The following is a 25,936-nucleotide window of genomic DNA, read 5'->3' as shown; positions in this document are numbered from 1 at the left end:
TGAATTTCAATTGGGTGCCTAACGGTTCGTGCATTTGTCACGGGAATTTAGAAAAAACAGGATTTACGGGATTTGATGGGAACGCGGAAAAATAAACGACTCGGTCGTAATCGTCCGTAGAGAAGATGATCGTCTCGTTGGTAGTTTCGTTGGAAAAGGTTTTACCGTTTTCGTAAAAGTTCCCGGATGTTGGATCTGGAAGGAAATGATTATAACGAGGAAATTTTCTCGCTACGGTGAAATTGTCAGGAGGCGCGCGTATTCGTCGATTCCGTTCGTCACCGTCATTTATTTCGAGCGTGCTATCGTCGACTGTTATACCTTAAGCGGGGGAGCCGAGGAGGCGTTCGCGTTCGTAACGAAATTCCGGTGAAGGCGAAATAACTAAACGCGTCGAAATTAACGTGGCTCTCGACGGGCAAAGTGGTTATTTAAATTGAAGAGTTCCCCGATCGAGAATTACGTGACGAAATACGAGCCGACAGACCGAGTCGAGGATGATCGGTTCTCGTGGAATCACCGATTCGTTGGCCTTTCGGCTTCTTCGAAAGTTTCGTGTTCCTGATGCCTAGCTTCTTTCGACGACTTTTTGGCTTCTCTTTCCGAACCGAACGCTTAATAATGAATATTATAGGACTGGTAAGAGTTTCCTGATAATTAACCTTTCGATCCGAAATTTTTTTATGCTCTTTCGTTCTAACCTTTCGCGTATAACCTTCAATCTCGCGGAAACTATCTGTTCTGTAAAACTTTCGAAATTCTTATTTCATTTCGAGCGATAAACATTAAAACGTGCAAGTTCAGAAACGCGAACGTGGGAATTTTCGTTGTTTTCCGAAAACGGAAACGAGAAAAGTTGGATCGATTCCGCTAACCGTGCGAAAGGTTAAAAATATCATACAATACGAAATATAAAATATAAAATATAAAATCCGCAGATTAACAGCACGTTGGACTGGAGTCCTCTGAAATGGACAAATGAACTGGAACAAATCCAAAACGTATCGTTAACTTACGGCACGCTGATTCTCGGCACGATCGGCGAGGACACGATCAAAACTGGTTCGAAACGATTTCAATATTTAACGAACGATATCGCGTAAACGTTACTAACGATTAAATAGGCAATTTCTCTAAAAAGCGAAATATTTGTTAGTTCTGTCATGGATCGTCATCACGCGAATCGTGATCGCCCACGTGTACACGTTTAGCTATTTGGCGAACATGTATCCGATATTGACCTCGAGCCGACCAAATTTACTGCTGCCATGGTTGATTTTGAGCTTTTTCAAGAATGTCGTACTGGAGGTGATCGTGCTAGCAGTTTGCCTCTTGTATTGGTACGACAAGAGATTCTCTTTGGCCATTTTTCTGGAGTTCGTTCTCGTTAAAATCGTACCTCTAAGTAAGTGGAGAATAATTACTTTTTTAACTTGCTACAAACCGAGTTAGATCGACGAACGAATATTTTGTCGAAATTCCTCGACTAACCTATCCCTGTATCCCCATCATCCTGATCACTTTTTACACGAAAATTCATTTCTCCTTTTTTCAGTCGTAGCCACGTACAACTGGTATTCGACTTCCTGTTTCTTCTTGGAACTTCACGCGGAAAAGACGAACAAGTTCAGGAGGAGCTTGAGAAGCGAAACGAATTTTCTAACCGGTCGTATTTTCGCAAAAATCCCAGATACCAAATACAGAAGCAGGTCGTTGATCACTTTGATATCGTACGAGAGTTACGAAACTGTCGACACGCAGGATACTATTTCGCGAATCTTCGATGATCCTGATTTAACACCGGCTCTGAAAACGATGAAAATCCTTGGTATCACGCAGCAGGACGTTGCAGAGGCTCGTATCAGAATAAGAGAAAGGGCAATTAACAAGAAACTGACCGCGATAGACGACGATTCTGTCGGAAAGGAAAAATTCCTACCGAAAAACTTCTTTATGCGCCGCGATGACGAGAGCGACGAACAGATCGTATCGTTTCTCGAAGGAAAGAACCGGCTTGCGACCATGGTAATATTAGAAATATCGTCTTTCGGCTTTGTTGTACAGTTCTTTTTTCACCGTTACTCTAATTCGCGTTCTTCGTAACTCTAGAGAGTTACCGAGATTGTTCGGAAAGTTCATCAATTTTGTATGTCGATACAGATCGAGCAAGTTTCATCGCGGTCAGAGGTCGAAACGAAGGAGGGGACCATCGAACGTCTGCCACGAGCGGAATTTCAATATTCCGAACGAACAGAACCGAGTGATATCGAACAAGTTTCGACTGAAAGGCGAGAAGAAACGGACGAAACCGAACGAAGCGTGACGGACTGTACGAAGTTGTGCGCGACGACGTTTTATGGCGAACGCTCGTTCGAGAATAAGTGTAACTGCCCGAAAGAAGCGCAATCTTCGCTCGACTGCGATTGTACGATAGACGAGAAGTCGGTCGAAGAAACGACGGGGCATTGCTGTTTGCCCGCTAGCGAAATCGTGCCGGAGAATTCGACGTCGAAATCGGATCGTCGCGTGAACGAGTTTCGCACTTTTGCCTACAATTGCAATTTCCTAAACGAGAAGACAAACGATAGGTCAAACAGTAGCGCGCGTATAGAGGAGAAAATATTGGAAGAAACGAAAGGAAGAGCATGTTCGAGGAGATTGCTCGCGGAAGAGAAATTGAAAGAGGAGGTAGAACAAGTTACGAATAAAATGGGAAACCTCGAGATTAGCGAGCGGAAAACGTTGGAAGACAACGAGAAAGAGTCGAAGAAGACTGTTAAAGACGATTCGCGCGCGAAAACGTTGCTAGTGGACGAGGATTTGAAACAAAGAGTTCTGTTAGTTACCAATAAAATAGACAATATATTAAGGAACTTCAAATACGATCCGTCTTCGAGAAGATCGATGACGGAGCAGCTGGTCGAGAATCGAATCGAACAGAATCGCGATGTGCCGATCGAAGCAGAGAAATTTTCGAAAATTCTAAACGATACGATTAGAAAACCCGTGCCATTGACAACTTTTCGAATGGCAGCAACGATCGATTCGGAAGAAGGTAATCTATTTTATCCTCTATTTATCTCTATTTACTTCGAATCTATTCTCGTACGCGTTTTTCTTCTATACATATACCTTATTAAAGCTGTTAATTACAACTGTTTAACAATATTTGTTCGTTTCAAGACACGAGTCCAACACGGAAGGGTCATCGTTACGAACCCGAAGTCGTGGGAAATCGGTTAACGATCAATTTACCAGAGTATTCGTTCGGTGACACCGGCATTAGAAGATTCTTCGAGGATTCTATGAAAGTGTTCGACGGTTGCCGCGAACAGGACTTTGACGAATTGCAGTGTATATATCGGCAATTAGAGAAAAACAAATGGAATCCGTTCGCTGGTCCGTTGAAACGAGGCGACGAAATTTCACGGAGCACGGCGTTCCATTCTTCGATGGACGTTCGCGAAAAGACGGAGATGGAAAGGTATACCTTTATAGAGTATAGAAATGTTCTCGATCCCTTGGAATTTATCGAAAATTTCTCCTCGTCTTTCAGATCGAAGACTACAGCAGCCTCGCCTACGAAGAACATTTCGCACCGCGAGAACCTAATCTCTCGAAAAAACCAAGTTAACGAACGATTTATCGACAACGTTTCCGGCAAGTTCACTCCTCGTAATGAACCCTCTTCTATAATTCCGACGAAAAACTGTTACGTTCAAACGGACCTGACGCGCCCTTCGTCCCATAAATCCTCCGAGCGCGTCGTCACGGACACGAAAAACCGTAAGAACGCGCCTTTGAAACGTAAGCGAGTGCAAGATCCAGCTAGCGTCTCGTCCATCCGCGATCAACGAGACGACAAAACGGAAACGCGATACTTTCCGAATCCTCATCGGGCTCAAAAGCGAAACAAACAACACTACGACTCGAAGAGACAACCTAATGTTCCCGAGTCATCCGAATCGGATAGGAGCGTGTGCGAGTGCAAGATGGCACAATTAGCGGGCGAATATTCGGAGCCGAGATTAGACTCGTCGTCCAATAAGAAAGATGATCGTCGAAGAGGCAAGTTGAACAGTTTCGGCACCGTGACGCTGTCGCGAGTGACTCGCGACTTGGAGGGTGTCGCGCACCGAAAGAAACCTCCGATCTGTCCGAAGAAACCGAAGATCAAGTCGATCGTAAAGAAACTCGAAGAGTCGAAAAAGTCGAACGCGAACGATCGAACGGAATGTTTCGAAAATGCCAGAGAAATGAGAGCGTTGAAAGCTTACAACGAGGTGACGTTGTGCAGGGACAAGGAGCATTTCGATACGCAACGGAAAATACTTTCGAATAAAACCACCGTAGAACTGCTTCCGGAACAGTCGAAACATCGAGGACGTTCGAAGAAAAGCAACCCTGTCAAGAAAATTGGCCAGGAGACGAAGTTAATAGCGGACGAGTACGTAAACAAAGAGAACTTGTCGGCCGATAAGTCGGTGAAATTGGAACCGGCGGCTACCGCTTCCATGTCCAACGACGATCAATCCGTGAACGAAGGCACCCGATTATTCGGAAGTTCCAACGAAAATTACGCCTGCTCGAATTTGTCCAAGGTGAACAGGGTAACGGATAAGTTATTCGACAGACTGTTCAATGTTCAAAAGCAAACTCGCGAGAAGAGTAGATTGGCTACCGACCTGGACACCAGGAAACGATTCAGCAAGTACAGTAACCCGAAACAGATGCTGGACGAACAAGTTGTTTCGGCATCGTCGAGTAAAAGATTGGAGGGTGTGCAAACGGGTCGTGAACTCGAAAGGACACCTGCAAAGGAGGATATCAGGGATCGATTCGCGAACGCGGATCCAACGTCGTCGGCTGTAACGGAATCTAACGAAGGTTCGATTAAAATTTTCCGTTTGATAATATCTAGCGATCGTAGAAAGTTTGAAAACCGGCATGTCTCGATATCTTTATCCGTGTACAGGCGGCAGCAATGTCGAGAAACAACAGGATCGCTCGTTGGTGACGATAAAGGCCAGAATAAACACCGATATAGCGTCTTCGTGGTCTTCGAACACCGTCGATCAAACGTGCGAGACGCAGTCCTCGCTAGCAGGTGAGAGATTTTTCCTCTTATATTCTATGACGCGATTTCCGATCGTTCGATTCGTTCGCAGGTTACCCGCGTACCGAGGATCGATCTCCGTTCGCCGAAGATACGAAGAAAGACTCGGAGGAATCCGGGGATCGAGATGAAACACCGGGAACGAAACGAAACGAGAGCGAAGAGGATTTCGAGCGAGACAGCGGCAACGTGGAAAGTCTCGAAGACGAGAACGAGGAAAGCAGAGACAGGAACACCGATTACAGAGACTCGAGCAGGAACATAGACGTGAGCTACCTCGTTCACGGCGTCGTTTTGAGCAACGCGAACGCGGATACGAGTAAACAGCCGCGTCTACGAGACATCGTAGACGACACGACGTCTAGATTGCTTCATAACGCGTTCTCCTATGGATCCATGGACTCGATTTTCGATTTTACCGAAGACAGCTTAACCTTGGTTACGAACGATATAGCGAACGATAGCCATTCGAACGCGTTGGACGATTCTTTCGTTTGTCGATCGAGTAACGACGCTGTCGACGCGTTGTTCGCCGACGACGTCCCGATCGTCTCGCAAGCTCCCGACAACCTCGAACAAACCATCGCCGTCCGCGAGCCGCGCCAGCTAAATCAACCGGAAGAAATCAGCGTTCGCGAAGGCGAACATTTAATTATAACGAGAGAAAATGTCGGGATCGACGAATTTCGCTTGGACGATGTTCTGTCGAGCATTGGCCAGCTCCTGCGGACCCTGAACGTCGATAGCTTTAGTCTGGAAGACGTCGACGAACCAAGCATCGAAATTCTTCGAGGTCCTTCGAGGCAGGCCGATGCCGAAGAGGTGGACCGATTTACCGTGGACGATGAAACCGAGGAAGAAGAAGAGAACGAAGAAAGTTCGGAAGAGGGTGATCGAACGTTCAGATTCATCGAGGAAAACATCTTCACGAATATCAAGTTTCCCGTTGTTATCAATTGGTCGGAGTCTCTGGCTGACGCGAACCATGCTCCTGAATCTTCGAATTCGATGTTCGATCGGCAAGTCGAACGATTCAAACAGATTAGATCGTTGCCTCTCCATGGCTTAGACGAGGAGAAGAAAAAAATGAAAGAAGATGCATTGTTGAGAAACGAAAAGCCGAAGAATACCGAGCAGTCTGTTTTCTTTGGCAGATTGGAATTTTCAGAACAGCCTGAACGAAGCGATTCGAAATTAGTCGGAAGTTGTACAAGCGTTTCTTCGGATCAACTTTTAACTGACGCGTATCGGGTAACGAAGGTAACGAGCGCGTCGAGAAGCGACGTAGAATCGGAACAAGATGAAGGGATTACCGAACAAACTGGCAAGAATAGTACGATCGAGTACGAGGAGGAAAGAAAAGAAACGATAGAAGCTCGTGAAATCGATCAAGCTGACCAAGACCAGAGCCGAATTCCCGAATTAAACGAACAAGTGTCTTGGGTTAGCGTCGCTGTAATCGTCCTGATGGTATGCTGGTTTTACATTCGACATTTTTGGCAGACGATAGTATCGCCGACTCAAAGTTCGTCTCTGAAGCCGTTCGATATTCACGCGGTGCCCGCGCCAACGATCGCGCTTCTCGAGAGAATCGCGAACGACGAAAAAGAAGACGATTTACGCGCGGGACGCGAGAATTTCGAAGAAACGGAATATCAACACTCGGAACGTATCGAGGAAGAGGCGAAACGTTTATCGGATAACGTTCGAATCCCGTCATTTTCAAATTCCGACCAAGAGAAAACTCTATCGGATTTATCCTCGATCGCGTATACGATCTTCGAAGGTGTCGAAAGGTCCGAGGAAATTGTCTCGAAAGCGGAAAACGGAGAAGTCGAGGATTTGCGAGCTGCCGAACAAGAAATTCGAACTTTCCGGTTCGAAGAAGCGGACGACGACTCGAGTTCGGCCAACTCCTTCTCCGAACGCGACGAAGAAACAACGCTGCTGATCGATAGTGTTCTCGCCGAAAAGAAAGTCGACGAAGATGATCTCGTGGAAAAAATTGAAGGAATCGCAGAGAGCGGTGATAAAAAGGAACAGGATGCTCTAAGCGACGATGGACATCCGTTTAAAGCGGAGAACGCGGAAGATAGGGGGTTGTCGAAAGACGAAACGATGTTCGGTGAGGGGAAGCTCGAAGAAGCCGACGGCTGCGGTTCGACAGAAAAGAAAACCACCGTCGAATCCAACTTGCAGAATATCGACAGTTTCGATTCCACGTACAGTGAAATTTCGGACACGTCGCAACCTACAGTTTCTATTTTCGATGGATCCTCCATGGAAGAATTTCATACCGCTTTTAACCAAGATAATTGAACGCACGAACGAATTTGTATTTTAATTTTCACGATATCGACGAACAGGTTCTTTTAATTTCGTAAACAGTATTAGCTCCGTTTTCCTTTTATTTTCCAAATATTTTCTTTTCGCAACAAATAGTATTATTTCTTTTTCATCGTACAAATACGTTTGTTCTTTTTGTTCGTTCGAATTTTTTTTATTTTATTTTATTTCTTATTTTAGTTTCTGTTCGGTTTTGTCGTAAAAAAGAAGGATAGTTCGAACGCGATGCTTGTATTCATCGAATGAACTAGGCGTTTTAAAGAAATTCGCCGATATCGCTAATAAACGTTCCTCGAGCTGTTCGCTCGAATCTAACTACCCATTAGTCGGTCATTTTATTGTACGGCTCAACGAGCTTAATGCGCTTAATTAAATACAGTTCCTGTTTGCCCGATGTGGTTTTTTAAACGATCAACTTGATCGCTCTGTAATTTCTTACCTTCCGCCGCGCACGAACGAGATAAAAGTAAGAATCTTTTAAATTTAGAAGTTTCGGAAGCTGGCGAGAGTAATTGGGGAAAGTAATACTATTGGGGAGGTATACTATAAGATCGAATCGATGTTTGTCGCCGGTCTAGACACGTATTATAGGTATTGGGCAGTTTCCGCGATGGATATCGGTTAACCGCCGCGCCGCACCGGTCGCGTAGTAGGTGTACAACAGGTCCGCGACTGCCGCGGCGCTATGCGACGCGACGCTACGGCGTGCTGTTCTTGGCACAGTTTCTGATCATCTCCTATTGCGAGCAGATCGCGTGCGCGCGCGCGCTGGACCTCGAGCGTAATTTCGTCGCGCTACCAAAAAATTCGTTTTTCTCTTTTATTAGTTTTCTTCTCGGTAAAATTATTTCTCTTTAGAATTTAGAATTCGCGAGTGCTGCGTCGAAAAGAGACCGATTAAAAAGTGAGTAAATCGGAAGAAATCCGATTGATTATTTTCAAATACATTTTGACGACGGTAGAAAACGGTTTAATAACTTTTATGCGGCTAATCGAACGCTGCCGGACGCAACTCGATTTTCTATTTAAACGATTCTTCGTCCGATCTTGCGACCGATTTCGGGTTAAGTTAGATCGCGATACGTATGTAAAGTTCGACGAAAATAGCTTGTTCCGAACGATTTCGGAGGAAAATTCGAACGAGAGGCTTCGAGTCGACTACGGGAAGCTAACGTGCTATTCGTTACCTTGGTAATTGATGGTAATCGCGGGAATTGTGTAATCGTTCGTGGCAATTTCTTCAATTTGTTGATAGTACGACGAAAGTGCTTCGTAATGGCAGGAGGAAATTTGTGTTTGTGTAGGTGCACCGTGATGCGCAAATAACGTTGAAAATTCTTCGCGATTTCTCGGGAAACGCGTTAAGAAAACGAGCCTGCCACTTCTACGTTCTAGTAACTACGGAAGACATTTTTCTTCCAACTATACGCGCTCTTTTTCTTACTTGTTGGACGCGTCATTGGTATTTCGAATCCGACTTCTCTTCGAGGATATTATGCGTCGTTACGAAATGTTTCTTTTCGCGACCCAGTCGCTGTTTTGCCATTCAGACTTGTACGAATTATCTATTTGCTTGCCGTTTTATCGATTATCCGTGCTCTCCTCGTCCGCTGTTACCGAGCTTGCTGAAATTTCTACTCGTTATCGACGAAAGAAAAGAAAAAATTCAGCCAACTTCGATAACGAACGAAACTGAAACGCAAACTGCTCGATATTGTTGGCAAAAATATTTTCTCAGCATCGTTTCGTAACCGAGCCTAAGTAAATATTATTTCGTCGGTCTTTATTCGCGTTGTTCTCGATGAACGTGTCGCCACTCGACGAGTAATGGAAATAATACGATATACATATTAATAATAATAATAATAATAATAATAATAATAATAATAACAATAATAATAATAATAAGAAAGAAAAGTGAATTCCACGGTCGAAACGGAATAATCGACGTCTGCGGAAGAAATGTACGATCGACAGGAGAGAGATATCCGTGCGAGCGGTCTGTGCGAAGATGCTCGCGGAAAGTAAAAGGAGGCCACGCCGCGGTCGCTTTATTTTATTCGACGGTTTACGAGCAAACCGTCAAAATTTACTCGTTATAATTAGTTATAATTAGTTATAATTAGTTATAATTAGTTATAATTAGTTGTACTTAGTTGTAATTAGTGGACGCTTTAAGAATTTCGTTTGATCGAGTATATAATCGCACGACGCGATTTCTACATACCTGGAGAATCGATTACGAAGCGTCGAAAGATCTATATTTAAACGATATTCGATGCACCTTCGATGACAGATACAGCTGACTCATTGTGGCGACGCGGATGCTGCGCGAACAACGCGTAGGCAACGAACCTTCCCATTAACGAACTTTCGATATTCGAACACAGCGAATTTAGACGTTTCTAACACGCGTTCGCGCAACGGATCCGCATGGCCTCGCGCCTTACTCGTACTTGTTAGCCTCGTTTTGCGCGCGACGCGTAATCGCGCTTTCTGTTTCGTTAATAATTTATTTTTCCGCGACGTTTCGTTTCTGACGAAGGCGAAAGTAATTCGACAAATTTCCCTTTTGAAACGTATAAATAGAATAGAGAAAAGGGTCGACAATTAAATGAATTTATTTAAACCGATGGAAATCGACGTCGCGATCCTCGATTCCGTCATCGAGACCGTAAAGCTTAAAAAAAGAAATGACAAGTAGCGAGGCTGTGACGCGTGTCGCGTCCATTTAGAAACGCGCTATAAAGCAACGACGGCGCGTCGAATCTAAGTAGAATCGGATCGGTTCAGGTGCACCGAACAGCCAAAGGTTTCTGAAAAATCTCGATATTCATCGTTACGACTACGTTCCTGATTATACGAATACGAATAACGCGACTATTCGCGAAACACTTTGGCGCGTTGTTTGCGAGAAAAAAAACGCGTTGCGTCATCCAGCAACGGATCTGGCTCGACCTCGAGTGTTTCTTTTCCTCGAGACGGACTTTTCTCGTGGATTACGAGTCGCGATTCGTAGAGAATCCAACGCATTACAGCACGCCGACAGCATGCTTAATTTACTAGTTCTAGTTGATGTTGGCAGGGATACTTCGCTCCGACGTATCGTGTTCAGGAACCGTCTTTCATTCAAAATTCATCTTATATCGCTTCTACCGTTCATTTTCTTCGTCTTGCACGGACGCGTTGATCGAACGAATATACATATTAGAGCATCGATCATCGTCGGCTTAACGATAAATAGCGCGCTAGTAATATTTTTCAACTTACCTCCGCTCTTAAGTCTTAAGAGATAAACTATTAAGCATCTTTTCTTGATAGATAGATTCGATCGAATCAAATTGGTTCGACGACTCGAATAAATGACAGATCGGCGGCTCGAGCTGTTGGCGACCTGTGCGGTGGCCAATGTCAATGGACTGGTTCTTCGTAGGCTGACACGTTTCCTTTTTGCACGAGGTGAACCAGAGAATCGCGCGATGCGATTCCTTACGGGGCTGAAAAGACCTCGTGGCTCGGCATTGCTTGTCGTGACCGTGACACGGTAACTCCCGTTTTCTCCCGAATTTCTTTTTCTTTTCCTTTTCCGTTAAATACATCCCTTGTTCGAATGTACGCGTACTTCGAATCTCGATATCGAGCATGGAAACGATTATCGGAATGTAAATCGTTTCGAACGCTTAAACGTACGAAGCGGCTAACGCGAGGACGACTCAAAGTCTGTCCGCTGAACGAATTGGGATCGAATTTTAATAGCTAACGAGTTAAAAGCTCTAGGTTTATTCCCTGAATTTCTACTCGAAGCAAAACGCTTTTCCCCCCTCTGTGCGAGGGAAGTTCGACTGGAAAAATAATAAGCGCGAAAAGGAAGGTCAGCGACGAAACAGCGAGGTAAACGAGTTAAAATAGAATAGCCATCCATGCCAATGACCCATATTCCCCCTATTCTTCACGCGTCGCGTAATAAACCTTGCCGAGTTTTACCGGATATACTTTATGCGATGGATTCAACGACGAATCGCGATTCGATAAATAACGCGGACTAATTCCCGCGATTCCCAATTACCGAGAGGAACGAGGAAGTTGATCGTCGATCGGCTTTAAAAATACGCGACCGCGTAACCAGGCTTCTAAATCTATCGGTGATCGAAATTCTACCGCTACGTTTATTCGCGTAGTCGAACGAACGAACGCGTAGATCACGGGTTAGAATCGCCGATCGAACGATCGAAATAAGCGAATTTCATTTCCAGGATGCAGCTGACAACGTGTTGTAGATGTTTTTCTCTGAAGACGGGGACATTATTTACCGGAGTGTGCGGTATAGTGAGTATCGTACGATTCTAACGAGCTTAGAGACATGGACTTGGGACTCGGACCGATTCGGAGTCTCTTATCTCGACGCGTATACGTACATATCGGGAACTAAAAATTACTAACGAATAATCGAAACTATCGGCTAACAAGTAACAACGACTAACGTCGAATTAGGTTAGGTTATTGATGCGATTTATTGCTACTTAGATTCTATCGATCCTCTCGTTGATTCTGATTTTCACTTTGAACGTCGAATGGAAAACGATACTGATCGACGTGTTGGACAAAAATATCGTCAGAATAATTTTCGCGATAAACCTCTGCATGACGATCTTGATTTCGACGTTGCTGATAGTGGGTGTTCTTAAGGTAAGGTTCATTTATTACGATTAGAGAGGAGCAATGAAACTGATGAAACGATTGTTGGTTTTACAGAGGAACACGTTTATGATGATACCATGGGTGGTGCTCGGTATTATCCTAGCAGTTGGTCTGTTGGTGAGCGTCATTTACACGTCCATCATGTTCTTCGTGAATCACGAAGTAATAAACGGTGTCCTGTGGCTTGTCCTAGGCCTCGTAGCTGTCGGTGAGTATTCGATTCTTCGGATCCGTCCTCGACGATCGAACAAATAAATGACCGTTTTGCTTTTTACCTACATCCGTTGCTTGGAAATGAAATAGGTCTGTTGTTTCTAGTGATCTACACGTACCTGTGGCTGGTCGTCTACAGCTACTTTCAACAACTGAGATACGACAAAATGAGCAGCAAAATCGGCCCATACGGTAGGCCGTACAACTATCGTCGACCTTGAAGTAATCCGAAATCGATCGTCTCCGCGAAGGAATTAGACTGTTCTCCGGAGAATCGGTGGACCAGAAATCAAAAAGCTGAGCCTAGTTTACGTCGATAAAATAACCGAATGAAAACAATTCGACGCTTCTTCGGACTTGTTCGGACACACCGTCGATAGGGTGGACTCTGCGCTACGCTATGGCACGAACGCTTACAACCAGACATTCGATAATAGAGTTTACGGAGAATAGAATTACTCGGAAGCCAGCATAAGCTCCCGATGTAAACCAGATTCAAAGACTCGAGCGGGTGTAGGCCACGCGCGAAACGGTTTGATCGCTTTCGAGAGGAGTCGTTCCAAATTCGATTATCGAGCTGAGCGATCGAGCTGAGAAATCTCATACTTCTCTTCGCGGTTCCAAACGTCTACGAGGTAACAGATGTTTATAGGTTGTCGATGTAACCGAAAATTGACAATTTACATTGCCGCCCCCTTCTGTTCGCGGTACCAAAAATGGCAAGGCTGATCCAGTGCCGGACGAAAATAGATTCCATTTTCAAGGATAAACGAAAACGTAAAGCGTACGCAAAAATATACGCGTTGCCTCATCGTACGGGGAACCAGTCTCTCCTACGCAAGGCTAACGACTGATTTTATTTATTTTACCGACTCTCGACTATATCGGGTTCCCATCGAAGATCGTTACGAGCAACGACGAATAAATTATTATCGTTTCTAATTGTTTTTCTCTTCTCGCTCCTTTATACTAATAACAACGATTTACAGAGAGTTACACGGCGATTTCGCGATTTAATCGAACGCGATCTCCACGTTTTTACGAATAAATAAGGATAGGGCTGCCGCCGCGAGACCGGTCGCGTGGTTGTCGCAGCCGAAATCGGTTTCGGCCGAAGATCTTCGAGCCACGTGGATCCGGTCGTTGGAAAATCCGTTTCTACAATTTTTCTCCAATTACCAACCTTCCTTTTTGTTTGTTCGATTAAATTACGGATTAAATTACGGATTAAATTACGGATTATATTATGGAAAGCAATCGAAGAGTTTTTTTTTTCGATCGAGTTCTTTCGTCGTATAGGTAGACAACGTAGAAGGAAACGTGGAAAAATTGAGCAAGGATGCCGATCCTCGTATCTTGCGCATCGATAAACAACTCTTCGATTCCTTTTGCTACGATATCGGAGCAGATACGTACCCGAAGGAGCTGAAGCAGCCACTAGGATGAGACCAGCTAGTTATTAAACGCTGGTAGTGATCGTCGGTGAACTCGAGGAACCCTTCCATACCGCAGAGAAGAACTTTCGAAAGATAGCATTTACGATGCGTTCAACATCGAAGAAAGAGGAATACTCGTTACTCGTTACCTTCTTCCATCATCAAATCCATCGGTGTATGAGAGGGAAATCCGGCTCTCTCGATATCGATCAGATCCTGAAGAATCTTCGAACAATAATACAGGATCAATTCGTCGGATGAAACGGGCAGAGGTTGATCGCATTTCATCTGAAAGACGAGAGATGTAGGTACCGATAGAGACGAAAGAACGTTTCGAAACACACGTAGAAAGACACGAACCGCTTTGGCAACTTGAACGATCAATAATCTATGCGTGAGAGGATATCCTCTGGTAAGACCAGCTTCCATCAATATTTCGACGCATAGCTCGGGAATCGAGCAACCGAAATACGATTTATTCCGAATAATCTGAGCGAGGCATCGGTCGCTTTCTTCTTCTTTGGGTGTTCCTTGCATTATCACCTCTCGTATATTTCGCCAAGTTAACGAACAATTGGCTTTCCATGTTTCTAGGGCACCGTTTCGCCAGGGTATTGCTCGCATCCATAAAACTGGATTATTCAACGTCTCGTGCACTACGATTACGACCTTTATCTTACTGAACGGTAACTCACGATCACGATCTGTTCGAGCAGGTCACTTACGTAGTCGAACGTCCTCGTTTCCTGGAATTATAATACCGAGCAGGTATCGTCGAATCGAATCGGAAACTTGTAAAATTCCCGTGAGAATCTCGCGATATTCGCTTCGAAGGTATAGCGCGTGTTCGTGGAGAAGCGTGCTGGCTATGTTAACTGTCGCGAAATTCACCGTAAAGTAGAGAAATATATCGAGATAAACTAGAAATATCGTTATATCGTGGATACGAATTTTGAATTTTTTTATTGTTACCTTGAACGATGGTGATAGACAGTGTGACATCGGCGTTCATTTGATGGGGTCTACGACCAATGTAATCGATTACCTTCGAAAGCGACAATAACTTTCGTTCTAAAATCAACGATTCCAAGTAACTTGACCGTCGCGTCGACAGCAATAATCTCCTGTAGAATAAAGTGATCTCACCGAAATGTTCAGGAACGAACTTTCCATCGATCGACCGTAAATAATCGCAGAAAAATAGAATCGTCCAGAAAGCTACGAATCTTCCGAGTCTCTCCATACTCTCGATGCCCGACTCCGAAGAAGCTGATCTTTTCTTTCTTGCAGCTTTTATACGTGCGACCCCGCCAACTTTCCCTCGCCTGCCGCCTCATTTTAACCGAGTTTACGCCGAATCAATTTGTTTATCCCGTCACGTACTCCCGAACGCGGAAATGCGGCCACTTTTCTTCGTGATCTCTTCGGGACGAATCAATCTAGCTTTGGCCAGACTCTCGTGGGCGTTTCATCCAGAGGATGGGACATCGAACGAACCGAAAGAAGCGATACTTTTTCCTCACGACACACGTTTATTGAGAAACTTCTTTTTTACAAAAAGAAACGATCGATCGTATCTACGTTTTAATTGAAAAGATATTTAAAAACAGTCGGGATGAAAAGGATCTATATAATCTTCGGACATGCATCCGCTTATTCCGTTGCTTATTCGCATGCACTTCCCTGCTCTCTTTCTAGTCTAAAAAATCGCAAACAATTCGTATTGTTAGACGGTGAATAAAAGCGACTTGCTAGATTGTAAATACGGCAAACACTCGTCGTATTACACCACCGTTTACGCCTCTCCGCGTCAGCTATACAACGAGAGTCTGCAGTTGCGTAGACGTAAAGAAGCTTACAACTTGATATTCGATCTGACAAAACCTATCTTCGCCGTTGTCCATCTTGTCCTGTATCGTTTTAATCTGAAATGTTACGCGTAAAACTGAATATGAATATTGAATATATTGAAAATATTGTTAACGGTTAGAAAAATGTAGATGTTGCTGGTATAAAATTGATTACCATGCTAGGGTAACTGTACGTCATGATCACAGGATTCTGAATGCCGTTTAGCAGATTCGCCGATTCGACCGTCCTCGAGGAGATTCTTGCGACGAAGCTCGAACACGCGAGGATCAGAAGAAGGAAGCGAACCAAGTTCGATGTCCTTTGCATGAAACGCAACATTTAACTCGTGACGAACGAACTGATTTTCGAAATGAAAAACGAACGAATCGTTGTTCGAAATGAACGAGTTACCGGCCGGTTGCCAATTTATCGACGCCGACTTTCGGTGTCGATGCTCGTTCACCTGAACTGAATACTAATTTACAATTAACGGATCTGTTTGATCGATTCGTGAGCCCGAGTCCGATAACGTGACCACGGTGCCACGGTTTGAAGAACGTCGATGAAATTTTCGGGTTTTTAAGCGCAGCTCGATCGCGAACCGGCCACGTACGCGTACAATATACGTACGCTATAAACTGCCAACTACTCTAGGCTGATAACGCGTGTTCCGGATACGAAATGAACGATAATATTCGTTAAAATTGACCGAAATACCTTTCGAGACAATCGAACGAAACGAGCTACTTACATGCTAAACATTTATTTGCTGGTAAGATACTCGGTTCGAGGATGAAAAATGTTCAAGAAGCAAACCTCTACTGACGTTACTCTGGCTACAGAGATCTTTTATATTCGTCAAGAAGCCAACAAAATATCATTTCAGTTACGAAAGGGTTTCGTCCCTTGAAAGGGGTTGTGATTATTTTCGAAATACGTATACGGGCGCGATAATATTTACCATTTGCTCGAACTATTGCTACCGATAAAAAAATATTGCTGCATTTGAAAGTGAAATGCGCGGAATGTAGAATTAAAAAATGTCCAGTTCGTATTTGAAATTCGATGACCGGGAATCAAGATCGAGACATATCCAAAATACTTTTAAATTTCAGATGTCACCGTGTAACGTTCGATACTAGGCATTTTAAATTTAAAGTTCTTTCGCGTTTCAGAGATTTAAATCGCAATAAATTTTATTAAATCGTCTCTGCCATACTTTGGTTTATTTATGGAAGGGAATCGCGCATGCACGGACTCTGATATTTCGTTGCTTTCTCGATACGATATTATTGATTCCACTGTAGAATTGCTTAGAAGCGGTAGAGGCACTTTATAAAAATAATTCTTTCGTTTATTTGTTTAATAACATACGGCATAACCGTTTACAGTCGATAAACGATCGATAATTCCTATAAATTAGCTTTAACGCCAAACAGTCGGAATCCTAAATTGCGTCGCGACAGAGAATCGTTTCGAATAAATGATCATTTACCTGCACGATAAGCCTGATCATTTTATTTTCGGTACGTTATAATTTGTATAAAACATTGATTCGCCGATTCAACGATATCGCCGTTTCACGCAAACAATGAAATTCCACAATTTTACTAATCGATGCGATTCGTATGTATACATATAAAGTAATAGAGAATATCCTATTAAATGTAAAATATTAATACTTGAAGAGAAAAATAAAAAAGGAAGGAGCAGAAACTATGTCGATATATCACCAGCCTTCTACACATATTCGAGTCCTTTATATTATATAAACTAACACATTTTCTCGAATAGATTTTATAAACATATACATATACATATTACATCTATACACGTGTGCATCGATAGGAAAAATATACACGTATTCGCACAATTTACACTTTCGATAACATAATTTCTGATAGTAGCTAGCACACGTAATCGTAAGAAATTTCATTGACTGAACTTTGTTATTCGTCTCGAACGCATTCGACATTTTAGTGTTTCGTTTCTTAGTAATTAATATAAAAGTTGATACGAAAACGCAAACACGACAGAATATTTCGAATCTGCCACGAAATTTCTCACAAACTATTATAAATGTTTCGAATTTAAAACGCGAACGATTATTCGACCGCTTAAACACAATATTTATGTACAATTAACGCTTTCTGTTTGTCGTAACGTAACTAATTAAACTAATAACTTCCTTAATCCAGGCGACTCCGAAACGCAATGATCGGACATTGTAATAGAAACGACTAAAAATTTCAACGATACCCTTTTATCCTTAAATTCCTAGTTATATGTACAATGCAAAATATCTTTTCATATTTTCTACGATAGCTTACAACTTTCTTGGATGATATATTTTAAAACGATGCAACTTATATCCTTAATCACAAATGATTATGTTGTTCCGGATTATTTTCAAATTCGATCTCCAACTGAAGCCTATAATCCATGGTGACGAATACGATAATCAATAGTATGGGTAGACGAAACCTCGATTGCCATCCAAGCTTCAGCATGAAAATCAGAGCACGATGGAACGTTCTGCCGCTTCCTAGGAAAACTTCGGATGCCATTGTTCTCAGGAATGCGACGATCATTCGAAACCGAATATCCGTTTTCTGCTGTCTACTTTAGTCTTGGAGCTGGAGGTATCGATTAAAAAAATCTATGGTATTCCAATATTCTTGAACGATCGGTTACATATTTGGATTTATCCTGTAAAAAAGCACAACAATTTAGAATAATCATAACAATAGCTGTTCATAATTTTGTCACGCAGAGGTAAAAAGTACTTCTTCCAATTTGGCAAACTAACCATTAAGATAAGAAAACCAGCTTCCTTTTCGAGTTCGTGACGTATCAGACTCGCGACTGACAGTCGTCTACGTGCAACGTAATATTTTCAAGAGTATTCACGACAGGAAACATCGCTTCGTTGAGGTTAGCTTTAGAAGATATCGATATTTAGCCAGTGAAAGGTTCGAAACGATCGTGATTAATAAAATGCTCGTTAAAACTTCTTCGTCTCGCTCATCGACACTTTGACAAACATAATAAAATATGTTTATTTATTGTTGTAACTTCCAAGTGTATCAATTTGACAGATACGTATGATTTACACCTTCGATGACGGTACGTACTACGTACTACGGTTCGTTCGCGATATCGATGCGTAATCGATACTTCGATACGATTCTATTGTTTTCGATTTCGAGAACGCGAAGTAGGAAATTTGAAAAAGTCAAATTCGGAAAGGTCAAAATTGGAAATTGACTGAGAATCGATACGTGCGAGTGCGCGTTCTTATTTCGCGATAATTTCAAGTTCGTCACAGTCGATCTACGAGAAAAGAATGGACTCGGAGTGGGGATATGTCGAATTACTGCTCTACGGAACAGAATAAGTGCTGATATCAGTATTCGCGATCGACGGTCATTGGAGAGGTCGAATAGGATAAGTATATCTAAGAAGAAATATAACGCAGTCGTTAGTTAGACACAGGAGCCATGAATATCAACTTCGAAGGAAAACGTATTCTCGTCACAGGTGCCGGTCGAGGTATGCTACATTTATAAATTTAAATCCGATTTCTATTTAACGGGCAGTTTACGGTTATTTCGATCTTTTTCATCTAAAAAGAATACAATGAAAAAATGGAAATAAATTTGTAAGGTTCGTCGAAATTTTGCTAAATGGAAACTTCCTTATTGACCGAGTATTTCCGAATCGGATCGATCGGCGATAATCGTTCGTTTTCCCTTACGTACTTTTACTCGACGAGCATAAACGACGATAATATTTGTATACGAAAACGATATATTCTATCGAATTCTGTCGAATTCTGTCGAATTCTGTCGAAATAACGTTAAACGTTAGAAATTGTGAAAGTTACGATCGTGTCGAAATACGTGTACGTCGGAATATCTTTGACGGAGAAAAATAAATAAATATATTGGAACGTTCCATCGAACGGATGATAAACGGTGTCGAAACGACGCGTTTGCATCGCGTTGGTCGTGTGACGTCGCTGCTTCTCAATTCCCCGTGCGGGGAACAAATGAAGAAATGATCGACTTAACAGGTTAATCGCGGACGTTTGCTTGCAGGCATTGGCAGAGACTTGGCCCTTCGGCTCTCCGAATACAAAGGCGAAGTAATAGCGTTGTCGAGAACGAAAAAGAACCTGGATAAATTATGCGCGGAAGATCCTCGTATTAGGAGCGTTTGCGTAGATTTACGCGATTGGGATGCCACGAAGAAGGCTGTCGAAAGCGTGTTACCCATCGATCTGTTGGTGAACAATGCAGGCGTCGCGCATTTGAAGCCCTTCCTGGACGCCACGGCGGAAGACTTTGACGAGACTTTCGCCGTGAACGTGAAATCCATCTTGAACGTTTCTCAAGTGGTCGCGAGAAACATGATCGAGAGGAAGGTTGCCGGCAGTATCGTCAATATATCTTCGCAGGCTTCGCAGGCAGCTTTGAAGGATCACGCTGTGTATTGCTCCTCCAAAGGAGCTGTCGATATGTTGTCCAAGTGAGAGAGGAACCTCCGAATTATGTAGATTATGTAGATACTCGGTTGCTATAAACGCGAAATTGAACGTATTCGAAATATCGCGAACATTTTATTTCGATCTAACGAACACTAGCAAATTATTTATTATTATTTTGCAGAACAATGGCTCTCGAACTTGGTCCGCACAATATTCGAGTAAACACGGTGAATCCTACGGTGATTATGACAGAAATGGGAAAACTAGGCTGGAGCGATCCGGATAAAGCGCGAACCATGTTAAGTAAAATACCGCTTGGTCGGTTTGGCGGTGAGTACTCGAATATTCGGTAATATTCGAACACTATCGACGACAACTTTCACTTTGATTTTACCCTCGCAGAAGTACACGAGGTCGTCGATGCAGTTACGTATCTGTTGAGCGACCGGAGTTCGATGATAAACGGTGTTACGTTACCGGTAGACGGTGGATTTTTAGCAATGTAAATCGTAAAACGTATGTCGTGTCTGTCTTAAGAAAGCTCCCTTTTCGAGAGCTAACGGTATTTCTGTATTTTAGGAAGGACAATATGACGACGGATCAATCGGATATACAAGATACCATGGTATAAAGAAAAACGGTATTAAATAGAGGAATTTTATTAAATAAAATAAAAATAAAAATAAAAAAATAATTTCTTCCCCATCCCTTTCTTTTCTTTCAGACGATCTTACACGAAGAAACATGTATACGCGTATAAAGAACGAAAGATAACGAAAGGAATCGTAAACGTACGTTAAATCTAGATTCGGGATAAGTGAAAGAGAAATGCGAACACAATTACTCGTTTATCTCGTTTAATTTAAAAAACGCTTCGTTTCCTCTTCCTTTTTTTCTTTTTTCAAAAGTTTTTCTTATCATTTAACTAGAATTCGGCGAGCAAACGGCAGGAAACATCGTGAAACGACGTAACGCTCCTGAAAAAAGTAACATATTCGTCTCTTTTCTAATCTTTTTTCTCTAAAATATTCGACCGAGACACGCGTATTTTCGTTTCACGATTCGCTCACCGTTCTTCGTTTCGGTCTAAAAACAAACTTGTTCGTTTCAGCTCCTATAATCGATAATTACATTATCTCTACGATGAACATAAAGTGGCGGAGAAAAACGCGAAATCAGGCTGCCTTTCGAGACATTGATCGTCGAACAGGCGTTTCTTTATTTCTTCTATCTCGCGTTTCACTCGATTCGCATTCGAATCTCTCGGAATCGATCGGCTGCGAGCGAAGCATTCTTTTTTCTTATTAAATTAATCCTTTACAGCAGCGATTCTTAATATCGTTTCGCAAAATACGATTAGCAAACGATAAAGCATACGAAAGATAATGGAAAAGAAAGGAAAAGAAAATAAAAATAATAGAACGTAAATCGAATCGATCCTGATTGCGCTAGTTTTCTTGCTCCTCCGCTAGAGAGGTTTCGTCGTGTCTTGTCTTCTGTTTATCAAAAATTAATTACAAACCGCGTTTCTCGTTTTATTTCAAAATATACACGATATTACGTCGCAGATTAAGAATCACTATATGTATACATGTATATCCTACGATTCGATAGAGTACAAGTATTAAAATCGATAACACGTATGAAACGTACCATTCTGTTCAATACACCTTTGCGCTATTACCCTCTTCGCGCTCGATCGCTCCTCGGTTAGCTGCCTACGTATTTTTGATTATTTTGTCGCTTGGAAAAATCGCGTTTCTATCGTTGTCGATACACGCTCGCATTTATCGTTCGTTATACTTAGGTCTCCCTTGATCGAGGGAAAGAAACTCGGTACGCGTAATTTTACCGCCAAGTGTTCTCTCTTCGAGAAAGAGAGAGAGAGAGAGCCTCGATTTATGTTAAACAAGAGAAGCCTACCTTACACCCGAAACATACAACGCGAACAATTAGCGTTTGGCGAAACAACGCTTCGTTCGTCGACACTGCTCGCGTACAGATCGAGCGAAAGACGTACGATAAACGAAATCGAATAGTCCTTTATTACTTTGCAAGCGTCGATTTCGAAATATAAACGATTCTAAATGGTGGGTTCGACGCATTCGGTATTACGAAATTCCCCAAAACAGTCAACGACTTTTCGATTCGTTTAGCCGCGAACAGATCTTCTCTGTACAGAAACGATAGACGAAGAAAAATGAACGGACAACTGGAACAACATCGTTAATTTTACAATTGCACTTTAACTGGGAGCTGAGGAACTCCTGAAAGCACGAAAACGAGAAAAGATGGCTTAAATTTTCGTCGCGCCGCGCCGCGCCTAATGAATTGCCGATCCACTGGAATAGCGAGAGTCGTGGCAACAAAATGCACAAGTGGATCGGTGTTCTAGCAGCGATCTCGTTACATTAAACTATCGATAAATTGTTATTTTTCTTTTACATTCCGATCCGCCCATGCTCGTAATGATCGTAATGATCGTAATGATCGTAATGATCGTAATCATCGGCCGATCCCAATTTCGACGACGCGACTACATTTTACCGCATGTCTAATCTTCTTTTTCTGTTTTCGATCGTTGATCTCTTGCCATCCTTGCAGAAGTTATATGACGCGTTAACACGTTTCGCAACGTGCGACGTACATGTACGTGATGGAAAACCGCTGGTCGCTCGTCAACGCTGTACTCGCGCGGCATATTCCTTTAGGCGGTGAATCTACACGCTAAAAAAATAAGTAAAAAAATGTTATTCGACCACGTACACCCGGATGCAAATTAGGCTTCCTTTGGCTAAAAATTAGCGTAAGAGAAGAAGCCCCTCCTCCCCCAACACTTTCATCGTTTTTCGAATCTCCGTTAGAAATGACGAAATTACAAGTTTTCTATTTGTACGTTTGCGAATATACCGAGCATAGTAAGTAGCCCCTTTCCGACGCATCGTCGTTTCCCCAGGGAAGCCTATCGTGCTTGCCAGTGTACGCGCCTCCTGTATATCGTAGTTTCTGAGTTACGGTAGGTTAAAAGAAATTCAACAATTATTTCTTTTCAAACGATCGCGAGACGAAGGGACTCGTGCAATCGCGGCTATTTACTAACGCTTACGTTTCTACAGAAACTTCGAATAATTAGAATAACGTATCGTTCGTAGCTAAAATATTAATTTACTGTATGTAACGCGAAAACATTTAAAGAGAGAGATTACTCAGAAACTACAAGGTATACAGCGTGAATACGTTGAAAAAACGTACGCGCGAATCATCCGTGCACGCGAACGAATTCGACCGACTTATCGCGGTCGGTACGTTATTAACGATAATAATTCTGTTTTCCGGTATCGGAAGAGACAAGTCGAAGAAAGAAAAGCGTGGAACGCGCAGCGAGATAAGATCTCCTCTAAGAAGAGAACTTTATAAAGTTTATAAATAAAGGACATTTAACCGTGGTTACGGCGTTAAGAAAAGGACAAGAATTTGTGTTCGTGTTCACGATCAGCGTGGTTAAAAGGGATTCTTCTCGAAATTCGCCAACGGAATTAACTCGACGATTAAATCCGTGGGTAGACCCGCTACCGTCTGTTCGTTTAGCCGCTCGTGCTTTTCATCAACCTACAAAGAAAGAAAGCGTGAATTCTAGGAAAACGGCCAGATCTCGAAGATGGCAAGAGAGAATTTACTACATATGTATATGTATATATATGTGTGTGTGGCTCACAACGGTTAGGTGTTTATGTGGAATAATGAGAAAAAGGAATTCGTACTAGAGTGCATCGAGAATACTTTCAACGAAATAAGAAGAAAAATTCCAACGATCGTTTACCATGTTTCACTTATTTAATAGTGTAGAAATGCGCGCAACGTAGACTATTCTCTCGTAGGCGAAGGAGAAATATAAAGGATTTGTAAGAATTTGTGATAGAGGCGTTACGAAACTTATTACGAGACAGAGGCAGCCCTTAACCGAAGAAAATCCTCGTTGCGCGCAGATATACGGTACAACTACAGGCAACTTGTAAATACTCCATAACCTTTCTGTGAACGCTGCTTCGTTTCTTTCGTACGATACCGTAATTTCGATCGAACGCGCGTACGTATACACGCCGGGACATTTGCACCGCACGCACGCACGCTTATCCTTTTATCGTTTCACAATAATTTTCTCTCAAATAAGTCGTACAGTAATTCTATATATGTACATATACAAATCGTATCGATACAAGTTTCGATTAGCGTAGCTACTTATCAGAATACCGAATAGAAGTTTAACCGTTTGCAAGTTTAACGGGTTATTCGTCCTTTTTCTTTTCGTGGAAATGTCAAATCTGCTGAACTTTGTCGAAACGAACAACGAGCTTTGTCTGCAAATGGTTAAATCGCGTCGATTCACAGTCGAAAGTAAAAACATTCTGGAGTATTAAACTTAATTACACTTAAAAGTGAACCGTTCAATTTATTGCTTCGTTTTGCTATTTCGAATCACTGCGAAATAATTTTAGCTAGACGTCGTTCGATTCGACCGAATCGAATTCGTAAAGTTAACCAGCGACGACCGCCGAGGCAGTCAACGGGTTAATCGCGATTTATACACAAATATATATTTATACATCGATGCCGTGATCGTCGTGACGCCTTTGACCCGGAGACCACATTTCATAGTACGTTCGTTCGTATTCTATTTTCGTAACTTTCCTTTCAGCGTTCCAACTGCCTTTTTAATTTCTTTTACTTTTTAATACGCTCTTTTATTCCCGATAGCCGATAACTCGACAATGACGAAGAGAAAGAAATAAAAGTAGAAGGAGAAGAAGCTTCGCTAGGCCGAACACGATCAATTGTGCGAGATCGTTTTTACTTTGTTTCTCTGGTATTTTCGTTCGATTGGATTTTCAGGTTATTCGAGGATATTCGGAAAACGATCTCGTTCCACTATCAAAATTTCTCTCCTAAATTTACAGCTTTCTGTCTGATCTTCTTTCCACGCAATCTTTCGACACAACCAAGGATAGATTTCTTTCGATTTCGATTTAACTTCTGAAGACGCGGTGCGTTTCGCGTGGCTTCAATAAAGTCTCACCGAAAAAAAGATCGTATCGATCGGCTCGAGAAGGCAACTCTCATTTTTACAAGAATTTCCAGCTATAACTTTTCGATGAAATACTAGCGTTTTAATTTCCAGAGAAAGAGTACCGCGACAAGACTCGAGAGGTTTCCTGGCAAGGGTAACAGCTGCGACTCGAGCGAAATAACCAGTCCGTTTCGCTATGCTGCATAGAACGCATCTACGCTCGTGGTTGCTTATTTGTCCTTTTTCTTATTTTTTGCTTATTCTCCGATGGAACGATACGAGAGAAAAACTTGACCAAACAGATATTTGTTCGCGTATCTTTCGGACGTGGATATATCGAGTTCCTCCTGACACCGGCTTGTGGGGATAAGTGTTTCTCTTATCCTTACGTTCAAAATCGATTTTTCGATCCGAACCGAAAATTTCTAACTTACTTTCGACAAATTTATTAACGACTTTCTTCGAATAATCCACTCGATAACTTTTGCGACACGACACAGCCCACTATTTTTTACTTCGAATCTCGAGTGTTTTTACCGCAATGGTAAAGTTGCCGTAACAGGATCGTCGATGCGGACTTCCTTAACCGTCTCGAGTAGATCGTTACGACCAAGTTTCTTTCTACAAGTCACACCGATAATAAATAATGTGTGATTAACGATTAGAGCAACAACAGCGGCAGTACTTTCATATTAATAATTAATCGGTAAATAGTAGTAATA

General features: G+C 42.4%; 4 protein-coding genes across 22 annotated transcripts in view; 3 read left to right on the top strand and 1 right to left on the bottom strand.

Moving 5' to 3' along the window:
* The first annotated feature begins 109 nt into the window (after positions 1 to 109).
* On the top strand, positions 110 to 7,856 carry LOC100877600 (uncharacterized). Its single transcript, XM_012297757.2, has 9 exons — positions 110 to 639; positions 939 to 1,062; positions 1,157 to 1,405; positions 1,556 to 2,025; positions 2,161 to 3,055; positions 3,184 to 3,484; positions 3,557 to 4,887; positions 4,976 to 5,107; positions 5,169 to 7,856. Exons 1-9 carry the CDS (start codon positions 565 to 567, stop codon positions 7,433 to 7,435), a joined length of 5,844 nt encoding a protein of 1,947 aa, XP_012153147.2. The 5' UTR covers positions 110 to 564; the 3' UTR covers positions 7,436 to 7,856.
* Positions 7,857 to 8,229: 373 nt separating this feature from the next.
* LOC100883083 (uncharacterized) lies at positions 8,230 to 13,315 on the top strand. 2 transcript variants are annotated; one of them, XM_076530202.1, is made up of 6 exons: positions 8,230 to 8,366; positions 10,784 to 11,006; positions 11,716 to 11,788; positions 11,987 to 12,148; positions 12,215 to 12,368; positions 12,479 to 13,315. In XM_076530202.1, the coding sequence occupies exons 2-6, from the start codon at positions 10,825 to 10,827 to the stop codon at positions 12,592 to 12,594; spliced, it is 687 nt and encodes a 228-aa protein (XP_076386317.1). In that variant the 5' UTR covers positions 8,230 to 8,366; positions 10,784 to 10,824; the 3' UTR covers positions 12,595 to 13,315. The 2 variants fall into 2 exon arrangements, with proteins under 2 accessions (XP_076386317.1, XP_076386318.1); XM_076530203.1 differs by lacking the exon at positions 10,784 to 11,006 and having other exon boundaries at positions 8,309 to 8,366.
* LOC100882976 (L-xylulose reductase) overlaps positions 8,300 to 25,936 on the top strand; it is a 35,621-nt gene continuing 17,984 nt past the window's right edge. For 2 of the 7 annotated variants that reach the window (XR_013037737.1, XR_013037736.1), the window contains exons 1-6: positions 18,463 to 19,212; positions 19,761 to 20,190; positions 20,331 to 20,479; positions 20,552 to 20,651; positions 20,729 to 20,789; positions 20,874 to 25,920. Coding sequence is in view for 3 of the 7 variants with exons in the window: in XM_076530194.1 (XP_076386309.1) it covers positions 19,161 to 19,212; positions 19,761 to 20,190; positions 20,331 to 20,479; positions 20,552 to 20,651; positions 20,729 to 20,780 (783 nt within the window). In the remaining 4 variants the exon portion in view is untranslated. The other 5 variants (XM_076530196.1, XR_013037738.1, XR_001097438.2 and 2 more) reach the window with 5 other exon arrangements.
* The window catches only part of LOC100877380 (casein kinase I), a 28,515-nt gene continuing 15,790 nt past the window's right edge, over positions 13,212 to 25,936 (bottom strand). For 2 of the 12 annotated variants that reach the window (XM_012297764.2, XM_076530181.1), the window contains 2 exons: positions 23,723 to 23,758; positions 21,660 to 22,876 (listed from right to left, as the gene is read on the bottom strand). In XM_012297764.2, the coding sequence (XP_012153154.1) occupies positions 23,734 to 23,758 (25 nt within the window). In that variant the 3' untranslated portion in view covers positions 21,660 to 22,876; positions 23,723 to 23,733. Of the gene's footprint in view, positions 13,532 to 13,789; positions 13,893 to 13,958; positions 14,466 to 14,534; positions 14,685 to 14,781; positions 15,735 to 15,834; positions 15,915 to 18,199; positions 18,370 to 21,659; positions 23,759 to 25,936 lie in introns of those variants that run through there. The other 10 variants (XM_012297763.2, XM_076530180.1, XM_012297767.2 and 7 more) reach the window with 8 other exon arrangements.

The sequence above is a fragment of the Megachile rotundata genome, chromosome 3, assembly GCF_050947335.1.
Source record: "Megachile rotundata isolate GNS110a chromosome 3, iyMegRotu1, whole genome shotgun sequence".
NCBI classification, from domain to species: Eukaryota; Metazoa; Arthropoda; class Insecta; order Hymenoptera; family Megachilidae; genus Megachile; species Megachile rotundata.
Note: the sequence above shows the minus strand (reverse complement) of the source record. Positions and strands in the feature narration are given on the sequence as shown.